At 41.0% G+C, this 15,008-nt stretch overlaps 1 protein-coding gene across 5 annotated transcripts; it reads left to right on the top strand.

Moving 5' to 3' along the window:
* Positions 1 to 3,474: 3,474 nt before the first annotated feature.
* alpk3b (alpha-kinase 3b) lies at positions 3,475 to 13,588 on the top strand. Of its 5 annotated transcripts, none has more exons than XM_027019844.2 (14): positions 3,475 to 3,828; positions 4,966 to 5,087; positions 5,192 to 5,309; positions 5,411 to 6,305; positions 7,571 to 9,455; positions 9,620 to 9,764; positions 9,973 to 10,100; positions 10,189 to 10,227; positions 10,347 to 10,621; positions 10,739 to 10,827; positions 11,114 to 11,331; positions 11,426 to 11,474; positions 11,590 to 11,814; positions 13,105 to 13,588. In XM_027019844.2, the coding sequence occupies exons 1-14, from the start codon at positions 3,695 to 3,697 to the stop codon at positions 13,145 to 13,147; spliced, it is 4,365 nt and encodes a 1,454-aa protein (XP_026875645.2). In that variant the 5' UTR covers positions 3,475 to 3,694; the 3' UTR covers positions 13,148 to 13,588. The 5 variants fall into 5 exon arrangements, with proteins under 5 accessions (XP_026875645.2, XP_026875641.2, XP_026875642.2 ...); XM_027019840.2 differs by having other exon boundaries at positions 5,411 to 6,665; XM_027019841.2 differs by lacking the exon at positions 13,105 to 13,588 and adding an exon at positions 12,197 to 12,478 and having other exon boundaries at positions 5,411 to 6,665.
* The last annotated feature ends 1,420 nt before the right edge of the window (positions 13,589 to 15,008 follow it).

Genomic DNA, 15,008 nt, shown 5'->3' with positions numbered 1-15,008 from the left:
CACCCACAACATCTGTGGATTGTGCGCATGCAGCCATGGCAAGCCAAGGGTGAGGGAGTGAGACAGACCAGGCAGGAGAAAGAAACTGATGCGTTCTGTGTGCCCTTCCCGGGTGACAAGGAGAACCTGGGGAGTCACATGGGAGATGTATCCTGGACCCACCGGACCCCCATCCAGGGCCTGTATGCTTAGCGAGGAGGGCAGAGCAATGGCCTTGATACCTAGCTTCCTTGCAAAGTCCCAGTCCATGACATTCCCTGCAGCTCCCGAATCTACTAGGGCATAAGCTGACAGTACACAGCCTTTGCATGAGGCCTTAACCAGTATTTTAAACAGGGGATGAGAGGAAGAACAACTCACCGTACTGGCGCCTCTTCCTCCCTGTTGTACCCCAGCTACATCCAGCTGCATGGGCCCCTCACGAACACATCAATCTGCGCAGGTTCGTTCCAGCATGTTCCTGCCACTAAGGTCCGGAATGCCATGGCGTAGTCAGCCGCGGATTTCAATCCCTGCCTCAAGCGCAACAGTGATTGCCCGCAGAGCCTTCCCTGATGGGGATGGTTAAATACAGAGCGTAGTTCTCCGATAAATCCCGCATAGTTGTTCATAAACAGGGAGTTATTTGTGACCAGAGCTGCACCCCATATACGTGCTTTTCCCGTGAGCCTCAAGATGACAAACGAGACTTTTGCTTGGTCGGACAGTCGCAGCTGGTATCCAAAGAACAGCTCGCACTGCACAATAAAACCTTCGCAGGCCTCGGGGTCCCCTTCGTTTGCCTCGGGGGAGGAAATCAACCCTTTAACCCCTTCGCATACTGGCGGGTTGACAGGGGAGCTCGCTCTTTGCTCGGTACTTACAGACATTCAGTTGATGTACTGGCCGAGCGTCTGCACCATAGAGCGAATCTCCCCAATCTCCTGTCTTTGCTGATCCAGCGCCGCCATCTGGACAGCCAACAAGTGAGCCCATTCAGGGCTGCTCACTTTGCTTCTGGGTGGCTGCACATTCTGTGACAGGGGCGGCAGAGAGGAAGCGAGAGGCAAAGTTCCATTAGCAAGTTCTTTATTATTCATATTCCACGTAGCATTGCCGAGTCTAGTGGATACTTAGGAGCGGAGTAGCGTCTCTCTAGTAGGCTCGCGTAGTTCGACTACTAATGTGCAGCGCTGTCCTTCCGCACCAGTGGGAGTATAAATACACATGCAGGTCAATGAGGTGCAGGTGTACCCTGTCAGAAGACAGGTGATTGCGAGCGAGGAAAGTACCGGTAAGTACCGGTCTACTGTGACATATAGGGGCTCTACTGTGACATATAGGGGCTTATTTGTTGCATTATTGTCACTCACTGGGATCAAGTTTTAAAATAAATAAGCAAAGATCTCCTGCTCTACTTAGGGAAGATATGATTAGTTTTCTCAAAGTACTCTGTTGTAGAAGGAAGAAAGATATGTAAGACATGAAAGTTACAGTTATATGCCACTGCATCTCTCTAGAGCATGGCTAGATTCCTTGCTCTAAACACAGATATCATTTTCCAGACTAGCTGTTTCATATTATTTGATATCACTGTAGGTACCACAAATAGGGTACCATGCGCTAATTCAGTGACATGCTACTGACACTTATCAAAATGTTCTAATCAGAAATGGACCATCTAAATAATGTTTTACCAAAGTTTTGTAACTGTTTGTATACTTCAGAGGGTATATATGGTGTCTATCTTCATGCTGCTTGATCTTTTATTACAGTATTTGACATTTGACGACATTAAATTAAATAGAATGGAGTTGCAGTGACAGGTTTGGTGCTCTCTTGCTTCTGTTTCTGTATCTCTGACAGTTACCAGATCATGCAGGTATGATACAGGCCCAAATATAGAAGCCAACCCTGATGATAAAAAAGTCATCTAGTAAAATTTGGTTCTGGAAAGGAGCCTTTGTACAACAAATAATAATAATAATAATTACAGTAAAATATAATCTTACTTTTAATGCAAATTATGTAAAAAAAAAAAAGTAAATAAACTAAATTAAATTTAGACTACAGTCTTTAGAATAAATAAGAGAATCTCAGAATAAACTCACTAGATTTTTAAACTGAGAACAGGCTAGACAGGACTGCTAATCCCTCACACATGGTACTGTAGTTGAGTGATGAAACTACTTGCTTCAGACTGGAAGAGAACCCAATCAGTGCCACCTCTTACTGAAAATGTACAACACCGCTTAGTCTAGTCCATGAATGTAAGAGTCAACTTCTTCAAATGTGAGTTCCATAAAAAAAAACAAAACCTCTTATTCTCAGACCAATAAGTAAATGATGAATTCTGGAACCTTATAAAAGGGTAGTGTATTGAAACCTCTGTTTTATGACCAGTGCCATTTTCCTTATATTATGCTATATTATTATTCGTAAGCATAGTATAACTCTCACTGCTATGTTTATAATACAACATCAAAATATGTATTAGCCAAGCCAGATGGTAGACACTTGCACATCTTAGAATTAAGACTTAGAATTATGTAACAGCATTCAAGGGCTAGATAAATGGTAACTTAGAATATGATGCATTTACATGACAGAGCTTTAGGTCAGGTTAAGGTTTACTCTAATGACCAATAAATATATGACATCACTATGTATCAGCATAAGAATATAAGCCATAAGGCCTACATTCTTGTTATATACAAAAGTGGTTCATTAATGAGCACAAATAATAATAAAGAAATTGTAATAGTAAATAGTAGAAAAATAGTAAAAAAAAATGCTAAATTTAGCATTTAGTATTTTATCTGCTTGTCCATAACATAATGTTGAAAGTTTAATTGAACATTTTCTTCAGATCACTTTGTGTTCTAAGCTTTTTCTGTTTGACTACTGTAGAACATCAGAGATTGTCAGTGAGCTGCCAGTGTCGTAGTGCATGTTGACTGGTGCATTACATGGTACTTTGTCTTTTGTTCGGTGGTACAATTATTACTCTTCTTACAATCAGTAATTTTTTGTCTATTAAACTTATTTCAGTGTTGCCTCATGACACTTTTGGTTCATGCAGCCCAAGACTTGTGGTGGTTGAAAGAAACACCATGCCTTATTTTACAGGAGTGCCTTCAGCCTGACACTCATGGTCATATGATGGGGGTTTCCATATTAAGCATTTAATGTGCTGGACAAAGTACAATTAGACTGAACTAAGAGTTTAAAACCCTGACTAAACTCTCAAACTCTTAATCCCTGGGAGCAACTAACAGTGTTAGCAGTTCACCAAAAGTCTAGCTAGTCCTGCTTTCTGCTTTGAATTGCTTCAGAAAATAATGTAGATTCAATTCAGATGGGAAAGATTCAGCCCATAAATCGGTGTTCAGTTTCTCAACCCGTTTTGGGAAATCTTATGTGCTCATGGGGCTTATTTGTGGCTGTGCTATAATTAGACTCTATGAACTGTATGCTGCAGGCTGACTGGAAACAGCAGACCCTTTTGGCCTGGCACTTTAGCCTGAATGCTCACCCAGCACAGAGAGGAACCCCAGAGCTACGCTACACACACCAACCCTACAGCCAAGCTAACAGCAAACATGTCGGAATCATTGGGAATCTGCTGTTGAGTGAAGTGATGGAAGACTAACGAAACATCTTAGCAGTAGGATTACGGCAAAGTGCTCAGTTTCTGCTGTTGTGTGTAGAGAAGATGAGCTCCAGAAGGCTGCTGAATCGTTCGTTCTCAGCAGATGGAGGATCCAACATCCACAGGACCTCTGATAGGCTGGCAGGCAATGGAAGTAACAGCTACAGCTACCTGGACACTGTCCGAACAGAGAGCAGGTAGATGTATTCTGGCAAGATGAATTAAGAGAATTCAGAGATTTTAAGAATGTTTTGGTGCGTGAATATTCTAGCAGTATATACCAGTAGTGCTTTGGATTTATTTTCATTGTTTATTTCGAATTATGCCTTTATTGTATTTTCTGGGTTTTTAAAAATATTTTATATCCCAAAATTGCTGAAATATAGTAATTGTTGTGTGAAGCCAGTTCCAACACAGAATTTGAAGAAGCTGTTTAAAGTATTAAATGTTCAATGTGGATACTTTATTAGATAAACCTATAAAAACTAAATTCATTTATTGTATAACCTTTCATCTTTAGGCCTACAGAGTGATTATGTGATAAATTACATATTACTTCTACTACTACTCCACTTCCACTCTAATCTCCTACCAACATTAGCATTGTCACATGAGGCAAAACTAATCCATGTCCCATCACAGAGGTGCAGTGATTACATGTTTGCTGTCCCTTGCCATGGGGCAATTGGTTCAGATCCCTTCACTTTATATCAAAGAAAAAGATTGTTATTAAAATCTGGTTAGGGGATCAAAGAAGCAAATTTGGGATTCATGAAAGGTTTTGAGCTATTATTGTTGCAAACTTGTGTGGCAGGCAGACCTAGTCCTGGAGAGATTTGTGTTCTCACCTGTTTTACATGGTGCTGTTTCAAGTGCAGAATAGCACTAAATAAATCTGCTCCATGTTCAGTTTCATGTGGAGCTGTATATCTGTTTAGTTCACATGCTGTGAAGTGCATAATTAATGGACTGTAAAAATTTAACACCAGTTAATATTACTTACCTGGAGAGTTACACAGTATGTGCCTGCATTATCTACTCAGATCTAGCTAATCAGGAATATGGAAGGCATACTACAGGTCATCACTGTTTTGTTGATATTTTTGTGTTGAAATAAGTGTATATCCTATATTCCTAACCAACCCTATCCCTTACTGTTAATCCTGTGTTAAAACAAGGATCATCTTATGTTTGTGTGCATTTGTTTGTGTATGTGTGTGTGGTTTAGGGTGCGTGTCTGTGTGTGTGTGTGTGTGTGTGTGTGTGTGTGTGATATCATAGTAGTACATGTAGTTATACAAATAACTATTACACATCTGTATTTGTATCTTTAGGAGCACTCTTTACTGTGTTTTGGCCCAGTTAACTGAACTGACACAACCAATGTTTGAGACCACCTTAAAATCCAGAGCTGTGTCTGAAACCACCAATGTCAAATTCAGCTGTGTTGTCTCAGGTATCTACCAAATAAATGTATGGATGTTAATGTGTGAATGAAAGTCTGTATTGCGTCCAGTTCCTACCTTCAGAAGTTGTGTGTGTTGTTCTGCCCTTATGTAGGTTATCCTGCTCCTGAAGTGACTTGGTACAAAGATGATGTACAACTGGACAAATATTGTAGCCTCCCTAAATATAAGATCATTCATGAAGGCAAGACACATACCCTTCACATATACGAGTACGTTCTACTCCACCATTCTCTTTTAGCCCTGTTCTTTCATTCTGAGGTCCAAACGTAGCGGTCTGTTTCAGTTATCAGTGATGTTCTTCTTGCCTTAGTTGTTCATTGGAAGATGCTGCTATCTACCAGGTGTCAGCACGGAACAGTCAAGGAATTGTGTCTTGTTCAGGAATACTGGAGGTTGGCACCATGAATGAGTACAAGATTCACCAGAATTACTTTGCTAAACTAAAGCAGAAAGCAAAGCGTCGCCATCGTGGGCAAGAAGAGATCAGACATCCTGACAAAGAAAATGTTCCAGATGCCATGGACGCCGTCTGGGAAGGTAGCCCTGAAAGAGCTCAGAGGAAGTGCAGGTCACCCACGGACGCCAGCATCCCTCATATTGATGCAGCTTCTCCAGAGCAGCCAGAAGAGCTGCGAAATCACAAGGAAACAGCAGTAGCTGCAAATCCGCTGGATGGCTTTCATCCAGAGCCTTCAACTACTGTTAAGGCAGTCTCCAATGATGATACATTTAACAATGGACAAGCAATAGTAGATCATAATATGATAAATGTGGTAAACTTTGCATCTAATAGAATGCCAGACGAGGATCTTTTTGCCAAGAAGAAGATCAAAATCTCAGCAGAAGGAGGTGAGAGAGGAGGAGAAGACAGACAGGCTGACAGAGAGCAGGAGAGAAAGAAAGAGACTCAAAGAGGAAAAGACAGAAATCTCTCAAAAGCAAATCTGTCACCATTACCTTCAGAGGTGCAGATGGAGGTAGATAGCAATGTCATTCAGCCTAAAGCTACATCAGAACTGAGGAGTACAGTTAAGGAAGTCAAAACAAAACTAAGAAAAAATGAATTTTTAGAAATGGCTGAACGAAACAGAAACATGTCTGCCACAAAGCCCCCTGCACCTCAGAAACAGCCTTTGGTGAAGATTTCTACAGCAACAAAAACTGACACAGCCAGAAGACCTACAGATCTCAAAAGATCTACCAAGGTAAAGAGGGAAAATCCACTTCCTGCTGTACCATCTCAATCTCCTTCTCACCTAACTGATGTTTCACCACATGACAGGGCAGTAAAAAAGAGTCTCACAAAGAAAAATCAGATGGCTATAGAAAGACCAGGTGATCCACTATCAGGTGAGCCTGGAAGAGGTCATGCTGAGCAGGTTGGCAGCAGAACGTTCTTTGTTAGCAGGGAGTGTACAGAAGCACCAGAGGGACTGAACTCTGGAGATACTAAGGAACAGGCATTATTTGAGAGTGTGATGATCCCACCTCAGATTGGAGGCAGAATTACACTCATCATGGATACCAGTGAGAGGAATGTGTGTGTACCATACACCACAAGCATGGTGAGCATTTCCATTTAGGCCTGCTGTGAGCTTATACCAGTGTGGCATTCCTGGTGTCAGTAAAATTCCATTTTCTAGTTATTAATAGAGTCATAAGCCTATTATTAGATGCAATATGTTTTGAACTGAATAACATAAACAGACATTGTATTTATCCATGACACATATTGTATCCTTGAAAATGGCATCACATAGCACCCAACGTTGTGAAGAACCACAGAATAATTCTGTTATTAAATGTGATGTCATGCTAAATTTATGTTGATGTAATCCTGTTTTCCGAATGTCTTCACCAAAGCTACAGTCCCCTCTGAAGTCATTAAGCCTTTAAATATTCTCTCTGTATGGCCATGTTATGAGTTTTCCCAAGAGGAAAAATTATTAAGTGCAGACATGGAAACTAATACACAAGCAGGTGGCTTTCCATGTTAACAAGGTTAAATTTAAGCTGTGACATCACACATTATGCAATATTTGATTCAAAGTGTAACTATAGTGAGAGTGCTAAAGGGGGAAGTCTTCACTCTAAGATCAGATGCTGGCCATGAGAGATATAAACAGAGTAGACTGATGCTTATATTCTTAAGTATGTGCTTGTATGCTCAACAGTGTAGAAAATCACTAGGTGAACATGATCTAAACTGTGAACTAACTATACAGCCAAAAACCAATTTCCCAGCATTGTATGCGCAGGGCTAGTGATAGCCCCCCCCCCCAAAAAATGGGCTAGAATTAGGGTTAGAGCTATTTCAAGCCTTGATTAGGATCAGGGGTATTAGTATTATAATTCAACTTTACAGGGTGATAGATCTCAAGGGTCAGAGTGTGATAAAATTCCCACTCACAGAGTATTTACCTATGTTTAACGAAAGATTGTTAACAAATATTTTGTGTTCTGTTTTCAGGCTACAAAGGATCAAATACCTGATCACATGGAAACAGCTATTTGTGACAACTCCACTACCCACCACATAGAGACATGCACAGATTTGAAGCAGCAGCCTTCTAATGGTGTCATAGAAGATAATATGGGAAAACCTTCCTCATATAAACTTCATATTACAAATCATAAGCACAGGCAGAACATGGAACAACATCCCATCAGATCAAACAAGTCCAGCACACACCCTGGCACAGAGTGTCATCAGAAAGGCCAAGAAATTTCCTTGTTGGGTGAGAACACCCCCCTGAGACACAGTTCACAAACACAGCAACAAGACCAAGTTACATCAGCTATGAATTCTTCTCAAGTTGACGCAAAAGAGCAGGATCAGGAACATAGAAACCGAATGACTGAAGAACACTGCATAGGAAATAAATCCGGAATACCAGCAGCAGATTCATTAAAAAAGTCCCAACAGCATGAGGTTGACATCAGTGTAACTGAAATTGGCAGTAATAAAACTGTATGTGTGAATGCAAAAACAGAAACAGAACACCTGATACCAGGCATCAGTGATGCCTATCAGGCCATAGGTACAGACTCGCAACTGCACCATCCCTCAAATACCTTAAACTCAGAAACTCTGCAGTTACAAACCCAGGAATTATCTGCATTATCCAGTCAGTCAGCACAAGCTACTGACATCCAAGAGTGCAAGAAAATATCAGAGTCTACCATCCCTGCAGTAGATGAGAACGAAAAAGGAACACCTGGCAAAAACTCTTGGGAATATGAGAGGAAGTCGTTAGTGGAAAATGACTTTGCAAAAACTGGCAGTGAAGTTTGTTTCCCTCCTGCGTCCCCAGCACCTGCTGGTAAACCCCCTAAACCAGAAACCTCAGCTTCCTCCAAAATCCTCTCTTCATGCTTAGAAACTGTTATCCCTTTGATTTATGTCACCGATGTGGACAGTACGCAGGAGAATGATGGTACAGATACAGCAACACATGAAAGTCCAGATTTTAAAAATAGAAATAAAAGTGCTGAATCCAGTCTTGCTGACATTTCAGTCACTACCAATGAACAAAACAACAATATATTAAATCAAATAGGATTTAAACAGACAGATACAGTGCTCGCCGATAGTGCTGCTCTGACCGATAAAACCCTGCCAGGCGTGGTTAGTGCACCATTGAACTTACAACCCTCGGAAGTTAACAGAGCCTGTCAAGCACTGGAAAAAAGTGTGAAAGTGAATGAGTCTTTAACTGTGCCGAGTTCCCAAAGTGCCGACGCAGCTGGTTCTGGGCCAGTAACAGATAACAATACACCACGCACTGCTGAGGGCAGCACAACGACTAAATTATCAGGCACAGCTGAAACCACAAATATCACGTCATTATTGATGCAAAATTTCACTCAACTAAATTTGGTCAGGGAATGTCCTGAAAGTTCACAGGAATCAAACCTTTTGCTCACTGAAAAACATCCTTCTCCACCTTCAGCGGGCTCTGTCTATTTAATTCAGGATCTTAAGAATGCGGCCCTGAACCTGGAGGACATGAGTGACGCAGCTGTGGTCCTGCAGAACACAGTGCCACAGCCAGGAAGAAACCTGAGGACAGAGGACACACTGGCTGTGCCCCAGAAACATGCCTTAAGAGTCTCTCAGGAGAACATTTCCTCTCAAGCTAAAGAAGAGGAGACCATAGTGCAAATGGCAGGGGACACAGAGGTAAAGGAAGGAGCACCACATGGGGACAACCTTCCTCCACAGGAGTCGCTTAGCAGCCTGCCAGCCCAAACACCACCAGAGAGGATTTCCTCTGAGCTTATATATCAGGATGTCTTGCTCGCACTCCCAAATCACGACCAAGAACTTGTGCAAGGATCAGCACAGCTCAAAGGTAAAGTCATGCAAAGTGAGACATTAAGTGTGTTTAGCACAGCCGTTCAAAAGGCATATGTGCAAGCCTGTGGTTCATTGGTTCTGTTGGTGTGACTGTGTAATTTTGACACGACTAAACTGGTCTTTTGCATGAATGGCAACATGTCTCTCGCCTTCCTGCAGCTCCACAGGTAATCCGTAAGATCCAAACAGAGATATGTGATACCTCTGGGAACGTGAAACTCTGGTGCCAGTTTTTCAATGTGCGGAGTGACTCTATTCTCAGATGGTATAAGGATGATGTGGAGATGACAGAAATGAAGAGCAGGTATGCAGACATAGTGTTCCAGTGTCCTCTAGTGGTACAAAAATATTAAAACACATAGCATAATATACCTGTGATATGGCGTGGTGTGAAATAGTCTTGAGGGAGTTGTTATTAAAGGAAAGAGCTACCACTGTTCAGTAGTACTAGTAGTAGTACTGTGAGGATGTTGTTATTGAATTATAATTTGACCCATATTTTTCTGTTTCAGTGCAGGTGATGAGAGTCAGGTGTCCTTGGCTGTTGTTCAGATGTCTGAAAGAGACTGTGGGCTTTATAGGTGTACCATCACTAATGAATATGGCACAGATTTCACAGATTACCTTCTCACCTCTGAGAGTAATTCACTGAACTTAATGGTATTTTTCTTTCAAATTGTCAAGTTATGACAGCCTTTCTTAATCTTCCTTTTCTGTTTTGTCCTCAGGTCCCTCTAGTTTGGTCCTGCGTGAAGATTCTTCAGAAGGTACAAGGATCAAAGAATCAAAGCAGCAGAAGTCTTTTTCCTTTAGTTCTGACTCTGTGCTCATCACACAATCCTCTCCTACCTTTCTCTCCCCTCACCCCTGTGCCCATGTTCTGCAGTGGGGGAAGAGATTGAGATGACTCCTCTGCTCTTCGGTAAGGGTCTGTCCAGTGCAGGTTACTGGGGTGTTACGTTTTTTGGGCGCATTTTGACAGAGGAGGCACAGGTTGGGACAGGTTGCGAACACAAGACCAGCCGGGCTAAGGTGATCTACGGGCTGGATCCAGTGTTCGATATGGGGAACTCATGTCTCATAAAGGTACAAAGCCCTATAGCTTACAGAGGGAGAGAGGAAATCAACCTGGCTGAAAGGAATATCCAAATAACCAAGCAGGTGACACCAGTATCAGCATATAAACTGCATGTGATTTATTTCTGTATGGCTTTTGTTTACATTACTCCTGCAAGAATGTTCAACTTAAAATCTTTTTTCTCACTTTCAATTTTACAGGCCTGTAAGATTCAAAACCTGGCAAGAGAGTACTGCAAGATCTTTGCAGCCCAGACAAGAATGATCGAGAATTTTGGTTCAGAACTTGAGTGAGTAGATTTAACTTTGCAAATTCTAACCATAAATCGGAATGCAAAAGAGAAACCAAAACAGCATGCAAAATTTATATAAGCGATAACTGTTCACTCTCACCACAGATATAAAATATATCTGCCCACTCTTAAGATATAACCATTCAATTTCACCAGAGATAAAACTGTTTTCTCTCAACATGGATATAAGACATAAATGTTCACCAGATATAAAACTATTAGCCTATATATGGCTTTAATGTGTGCTTTTACATCTGTGTCTGTGTCCATGTGAATTTGTCAGGTTTTTGCCTCTGTATTTCATTTACCGGCCAGCGAGAAACATTCCTTACGCCACAGTAGAGGTGGAACTTAAGGGTGTTTATCTTCACTACTGTGGCCTGGACAAGGCAGGGTCACTGGTGGTGAAGGAAAGGTCAGAAGTAGCACAGAAGTGTTCCTCCTTCCAGCATTGGATTTACCAGCACACTAATGGCAACCTACTGTTCACCAGGCTCGAGGGTAAAGTGAAAGGATGTTTCTTTTCCTTAATATCCACTTTGGATATTTTTATGTAAAAATTAATAAATTAACTTTTTATATCTTTACATTAAAGGTGTTGATACAATAATGACAAACATTGGAGTATCAGTTAAATCTGAAGGGTGAGTATACTTTATAATACTTCTGGATCCCACTATTCACAACATAGATTAGGATTCCCAATACTGTGCATGTAAGGAGTCTGCAAAGCTGTAATTATTTTTATTATTTTTATAGGTATCAGGGCTTCCCCTGCAGGGCTAATCCTTTGGTTTTTGAAAAATTCCAGTCTCAGCATCAGTGTAATTATTTCTGTGGCCTCCTCGGCCTCAGACCTCTCAAAGTCACAGAAAAACTCCGGGCCGCAGTCCGACCCAAGGCTTCCCAAAGCCCCCAGCCTCCCTGCCGGGCAGACAATGGTCAGTGCCCACAGACCCAGCGCAAGGCCTGTCACAACCAAAGGTGACTCACCAAAGTCATCATAAATATTCGTTTTTTCCAGTGAATGAAGCTATTTCCAGTCCCCTTCAGAATAATGGTTCCATGCTTTTGTGATCAACAAATTTTGAGTAAATCTATCTATCTATCTATCTATCTATCTATCTATCTATCTATATATATATATATATATATATATATATATATATATATAGAGAGAGAGAGAGAGAGAGAGAGAGAGAGAGAGAGAGAGAGAGAGACTTAAAACTGTAGTAAAGTACAGAACGTTTCAAACAGAGGTCATTCATCATCTGTGCAAGCAAAGTGCTTCATATATATATATATATATATATATGTGTGTGTGTGTGTGTGTGTGTGTGTGTGTGTGTGTGACAATAATGCTCAGAAAGTGACCTCTTTTAAAACTCTTTTAAAAGTCATTCATCAGTCATCATTAAATGCAATTTCTATGGAAGACCTAAGTTTCCAAGAAAGATATTGCCCTAATAAGGACACAGTTGGCTTAGACTTTTCCTAAATCATTTTTATTATCAAAGTATTATTAGTAGTGATTAGTGATTAGCAGTGCTGAATGTACTTGACTTATATTCAGAAAGTTGCCAGTTCAAGCCCACCACCACCAAATTGCCACTGTTGGTCCCCTGAGCAAGGCCCTTAACCCACAGTTGCTCAAGTTGTACTCCATCATAACTGTAAGTCGCTTTGGATAAAAGCATCAGCTAAATGCTGTAAATGTAGTGAGCACTGAGGGTTGATTATGAGGATATAGAATCTGCCTCACACCACCCTGGCACTGCCTAGACAACTCAGCATCAGAGCAGGAAGTGAAGTTTTGCGGCCATCCACAGAGAGGTCAACAGTCACTTTGAAGGACTTACTGTGGCTGGAATAAAGGTGCAGCAGTCCACAGTCAACAGCTCTCCATTCAATTGACCTGTATGTGAGGGTAAATAAAAAAGTCACTGATTTCTAGAAAGAAAAAAGAAAATATATCAGAAAATGTATCAGAGTGCCCCAGCTAAATCATCGGCTGAAGGTTTTATGGTCAGATGAGACAGAAATTGAGGTTTTTAGTCAAGACTCAAAATGATACGTGTCACAAATTTGAACATTGCTCATTCCTCAACAAAATAGTTAGGTGTAGGGGATGGCAGTATCAAGTTGTATGGAAGCTTTTTTTTCACTAAGAACTGGGCATATTGTTAAAACTGATGGATGGATGAATGGATGGATGGATGGATGGATGGGTGGATGGATGGATGGATTAATGAATGGGGATGGTGCAAAATACAGGGACATACTACAAGACAACCTGCTTCAATCTGCTAAAAACTGAAGCGTGGGAGAAACTTCACCATTCAGCAGGATTTTGATCCCAAGCACAAGGCCAGAGCAAAGAGTGGTTGAACAACAAAAAGGTGAATGTTAAACAATGGTCATGTCAAAGTCTACAGGATGACTCTCAATCCAATTGAACACCTGTGGCACTATTTGAAAATTAAAGTCCACAAGCATATTCCAAACAGCCTACCAAAAATCTGCCAAGAAGAATGAGAGAAAATCACTCCTAAACAGTGTTCAAAGCTGGTAGAAATATACCCCAACAGATTTAACGCTGTTCAACAAAAGGTTTTTACCAAGTACTAGTCTGAAGCAACCGAATCTTATAAGCAACATTTTTTCAGTTTTTAACATTTTAAAAGATCTGCTGACAAAATACATTTTGACTTTGAACATTTAGAACATATTGGTTTGCAATAAAAATACTGGCTGTAAATATCTGTGTGTCATTTGTAATCCAGACAAATCTGATGAATCTAAAAGACTTTTAAGGGGGGTGATTACTTGCAAGACACTGCAACTTATTTTATACTGATTCATTTGATGAGGAAAAAAAGGCTTTAATTCAGATTTTTTTCCTGAAAACAATGTATGCCAGTTCTTGACACCCTAGGTTTTGCACTTTTCATTCTCTACGTCTATAGCTCTGAGTCTTCTCCAAAAATCATAACGGAAAGGGTGAGTGGCACATAGCAAGGGATGACACTATCCCTCCATGAAGGATATCTCCAGGTCCTTAAGAGTCCTTGGGTGCTTTACCTGCTTAAAGGGTCATTGCTTGTGGACCCTCTTCTTCAGCTGCCCATTTCATTTCATTTCATGGAGTTTTTTGGTCTGTGAATGATTTTTGGGGCAGGTTTTTCTCTTAAATGTCCTAGACCATGATAAGATACTACACATCCTGATGAGGAGCCTGTTGCCTTTGCAAGTAAACTAACCTGGAAACTTTATTCTCTTGCATACTAATTACATATAAAGCTTTATGTGGTCAAGAACCTTTATTTTAGTATGTGATGACAGTATTTCATTACAAAGTTCCATATTTATGAATGCCAAGCACTTATGTTTCTAATTAACCTTCATCCTTAAAGGGGGGGGGGGGGGGGGTGGGGGGGGGTCACCCCCAGTGCTGATGCACTGCTCAGCCTTCATCACCCCCAGTACTGATGCACTACTCAGCCTCCATCACCCCCAATGCTGAAACACTGCTGAGCCTCCATCACCCCCAGTGCTGACGCACTCCTCAGTGGCTGAAATACAGGAGAGGAACAAATGGCACTAAATGCTCACTTGTGGTTTCATGACACAATGGGATGATAATTTAGAACCTCTTTTCGCACTGACCCAAGATCCGCTATCCAAACTATGGCTATTGTAGCTATTAGACATTGTGTTTAGAATGACTACCATGGGGTTTAAAAAGAAATGACAGTGGAATTTTGGAAGGTCCGCAGAGCTAGATTTTGGGTGGATCTGTCAGCTCATCATTGCATGTGCTTCTTTTGTGAGACACTTTATTCAGACAAGATCTCTGAAGACCTAAATGCATTTGGAGGAAAACACAACCTGCTCAGTTCTTAATTTATCTGCTACCAAGCACCATTTACTGGTTAACTCTACTGGTATCGCTCTACTAAGCAGAAAGCCAATTTTCCAAACCCAGTAAGAGCTTAGCTATCTGTGCTGTTGAAACACATATGTAGCAGCATCATGGAGAATCCCAGGAGTAGTACACAGCAGTAGTACACAGAAGTAGTATACAAGACTAGTACACAGAAGTAGTATACTGGAGTAGTTCACAGGAGTAGTAAACAAGACTAGAACACAGGAGTAGTACACAAGACTAGTACACAGAA

This window comes from Electrophorus electricus, chromosome 1, assembly GCF_013358815.1.
Source record: "Electrophorus electricus isolate fEleEle1 chromosome 1, fEleEle1.pri, whole genome shotgun sequence".
Lineage (NCBI taxonomy): Eukaryota > Metazoa > Chordata > Actinopteri > Gymnotiformes > Gymnotidae > Electrophorus > Electrophorus electricus.
The sequence above is the reverse complement of the archived record's forward strand: the minus strand, read 5'-3'. Positions and strand labels throughout refer to the sequence as shown.

Bases quoted from the DNA above. Each gene is read 5' to 3' on its own strand.
- alpk3b (XM_027019840.2), top strand. From the start codon at position 3,695: ATGAGCTCCAGAAGGCTGCTGAATCGTTCGTTCTCAGCAGATGGAGGA. The intron at 10,101-10,188 runs GTAATTCACTGA...TTTTGTCCTCAG, and splicing joins TTACCTTCTCACCTCTGAGA to GTCCCTCTAGTTTGGTCCTG. The intron at 11,475-11,589 runs GTGAGTATACTT...TTATTTTTATAG, and splicing joins GTATCAGTTAAATCTGAAGG to GTATCAGGGCTTCCCCTGCA.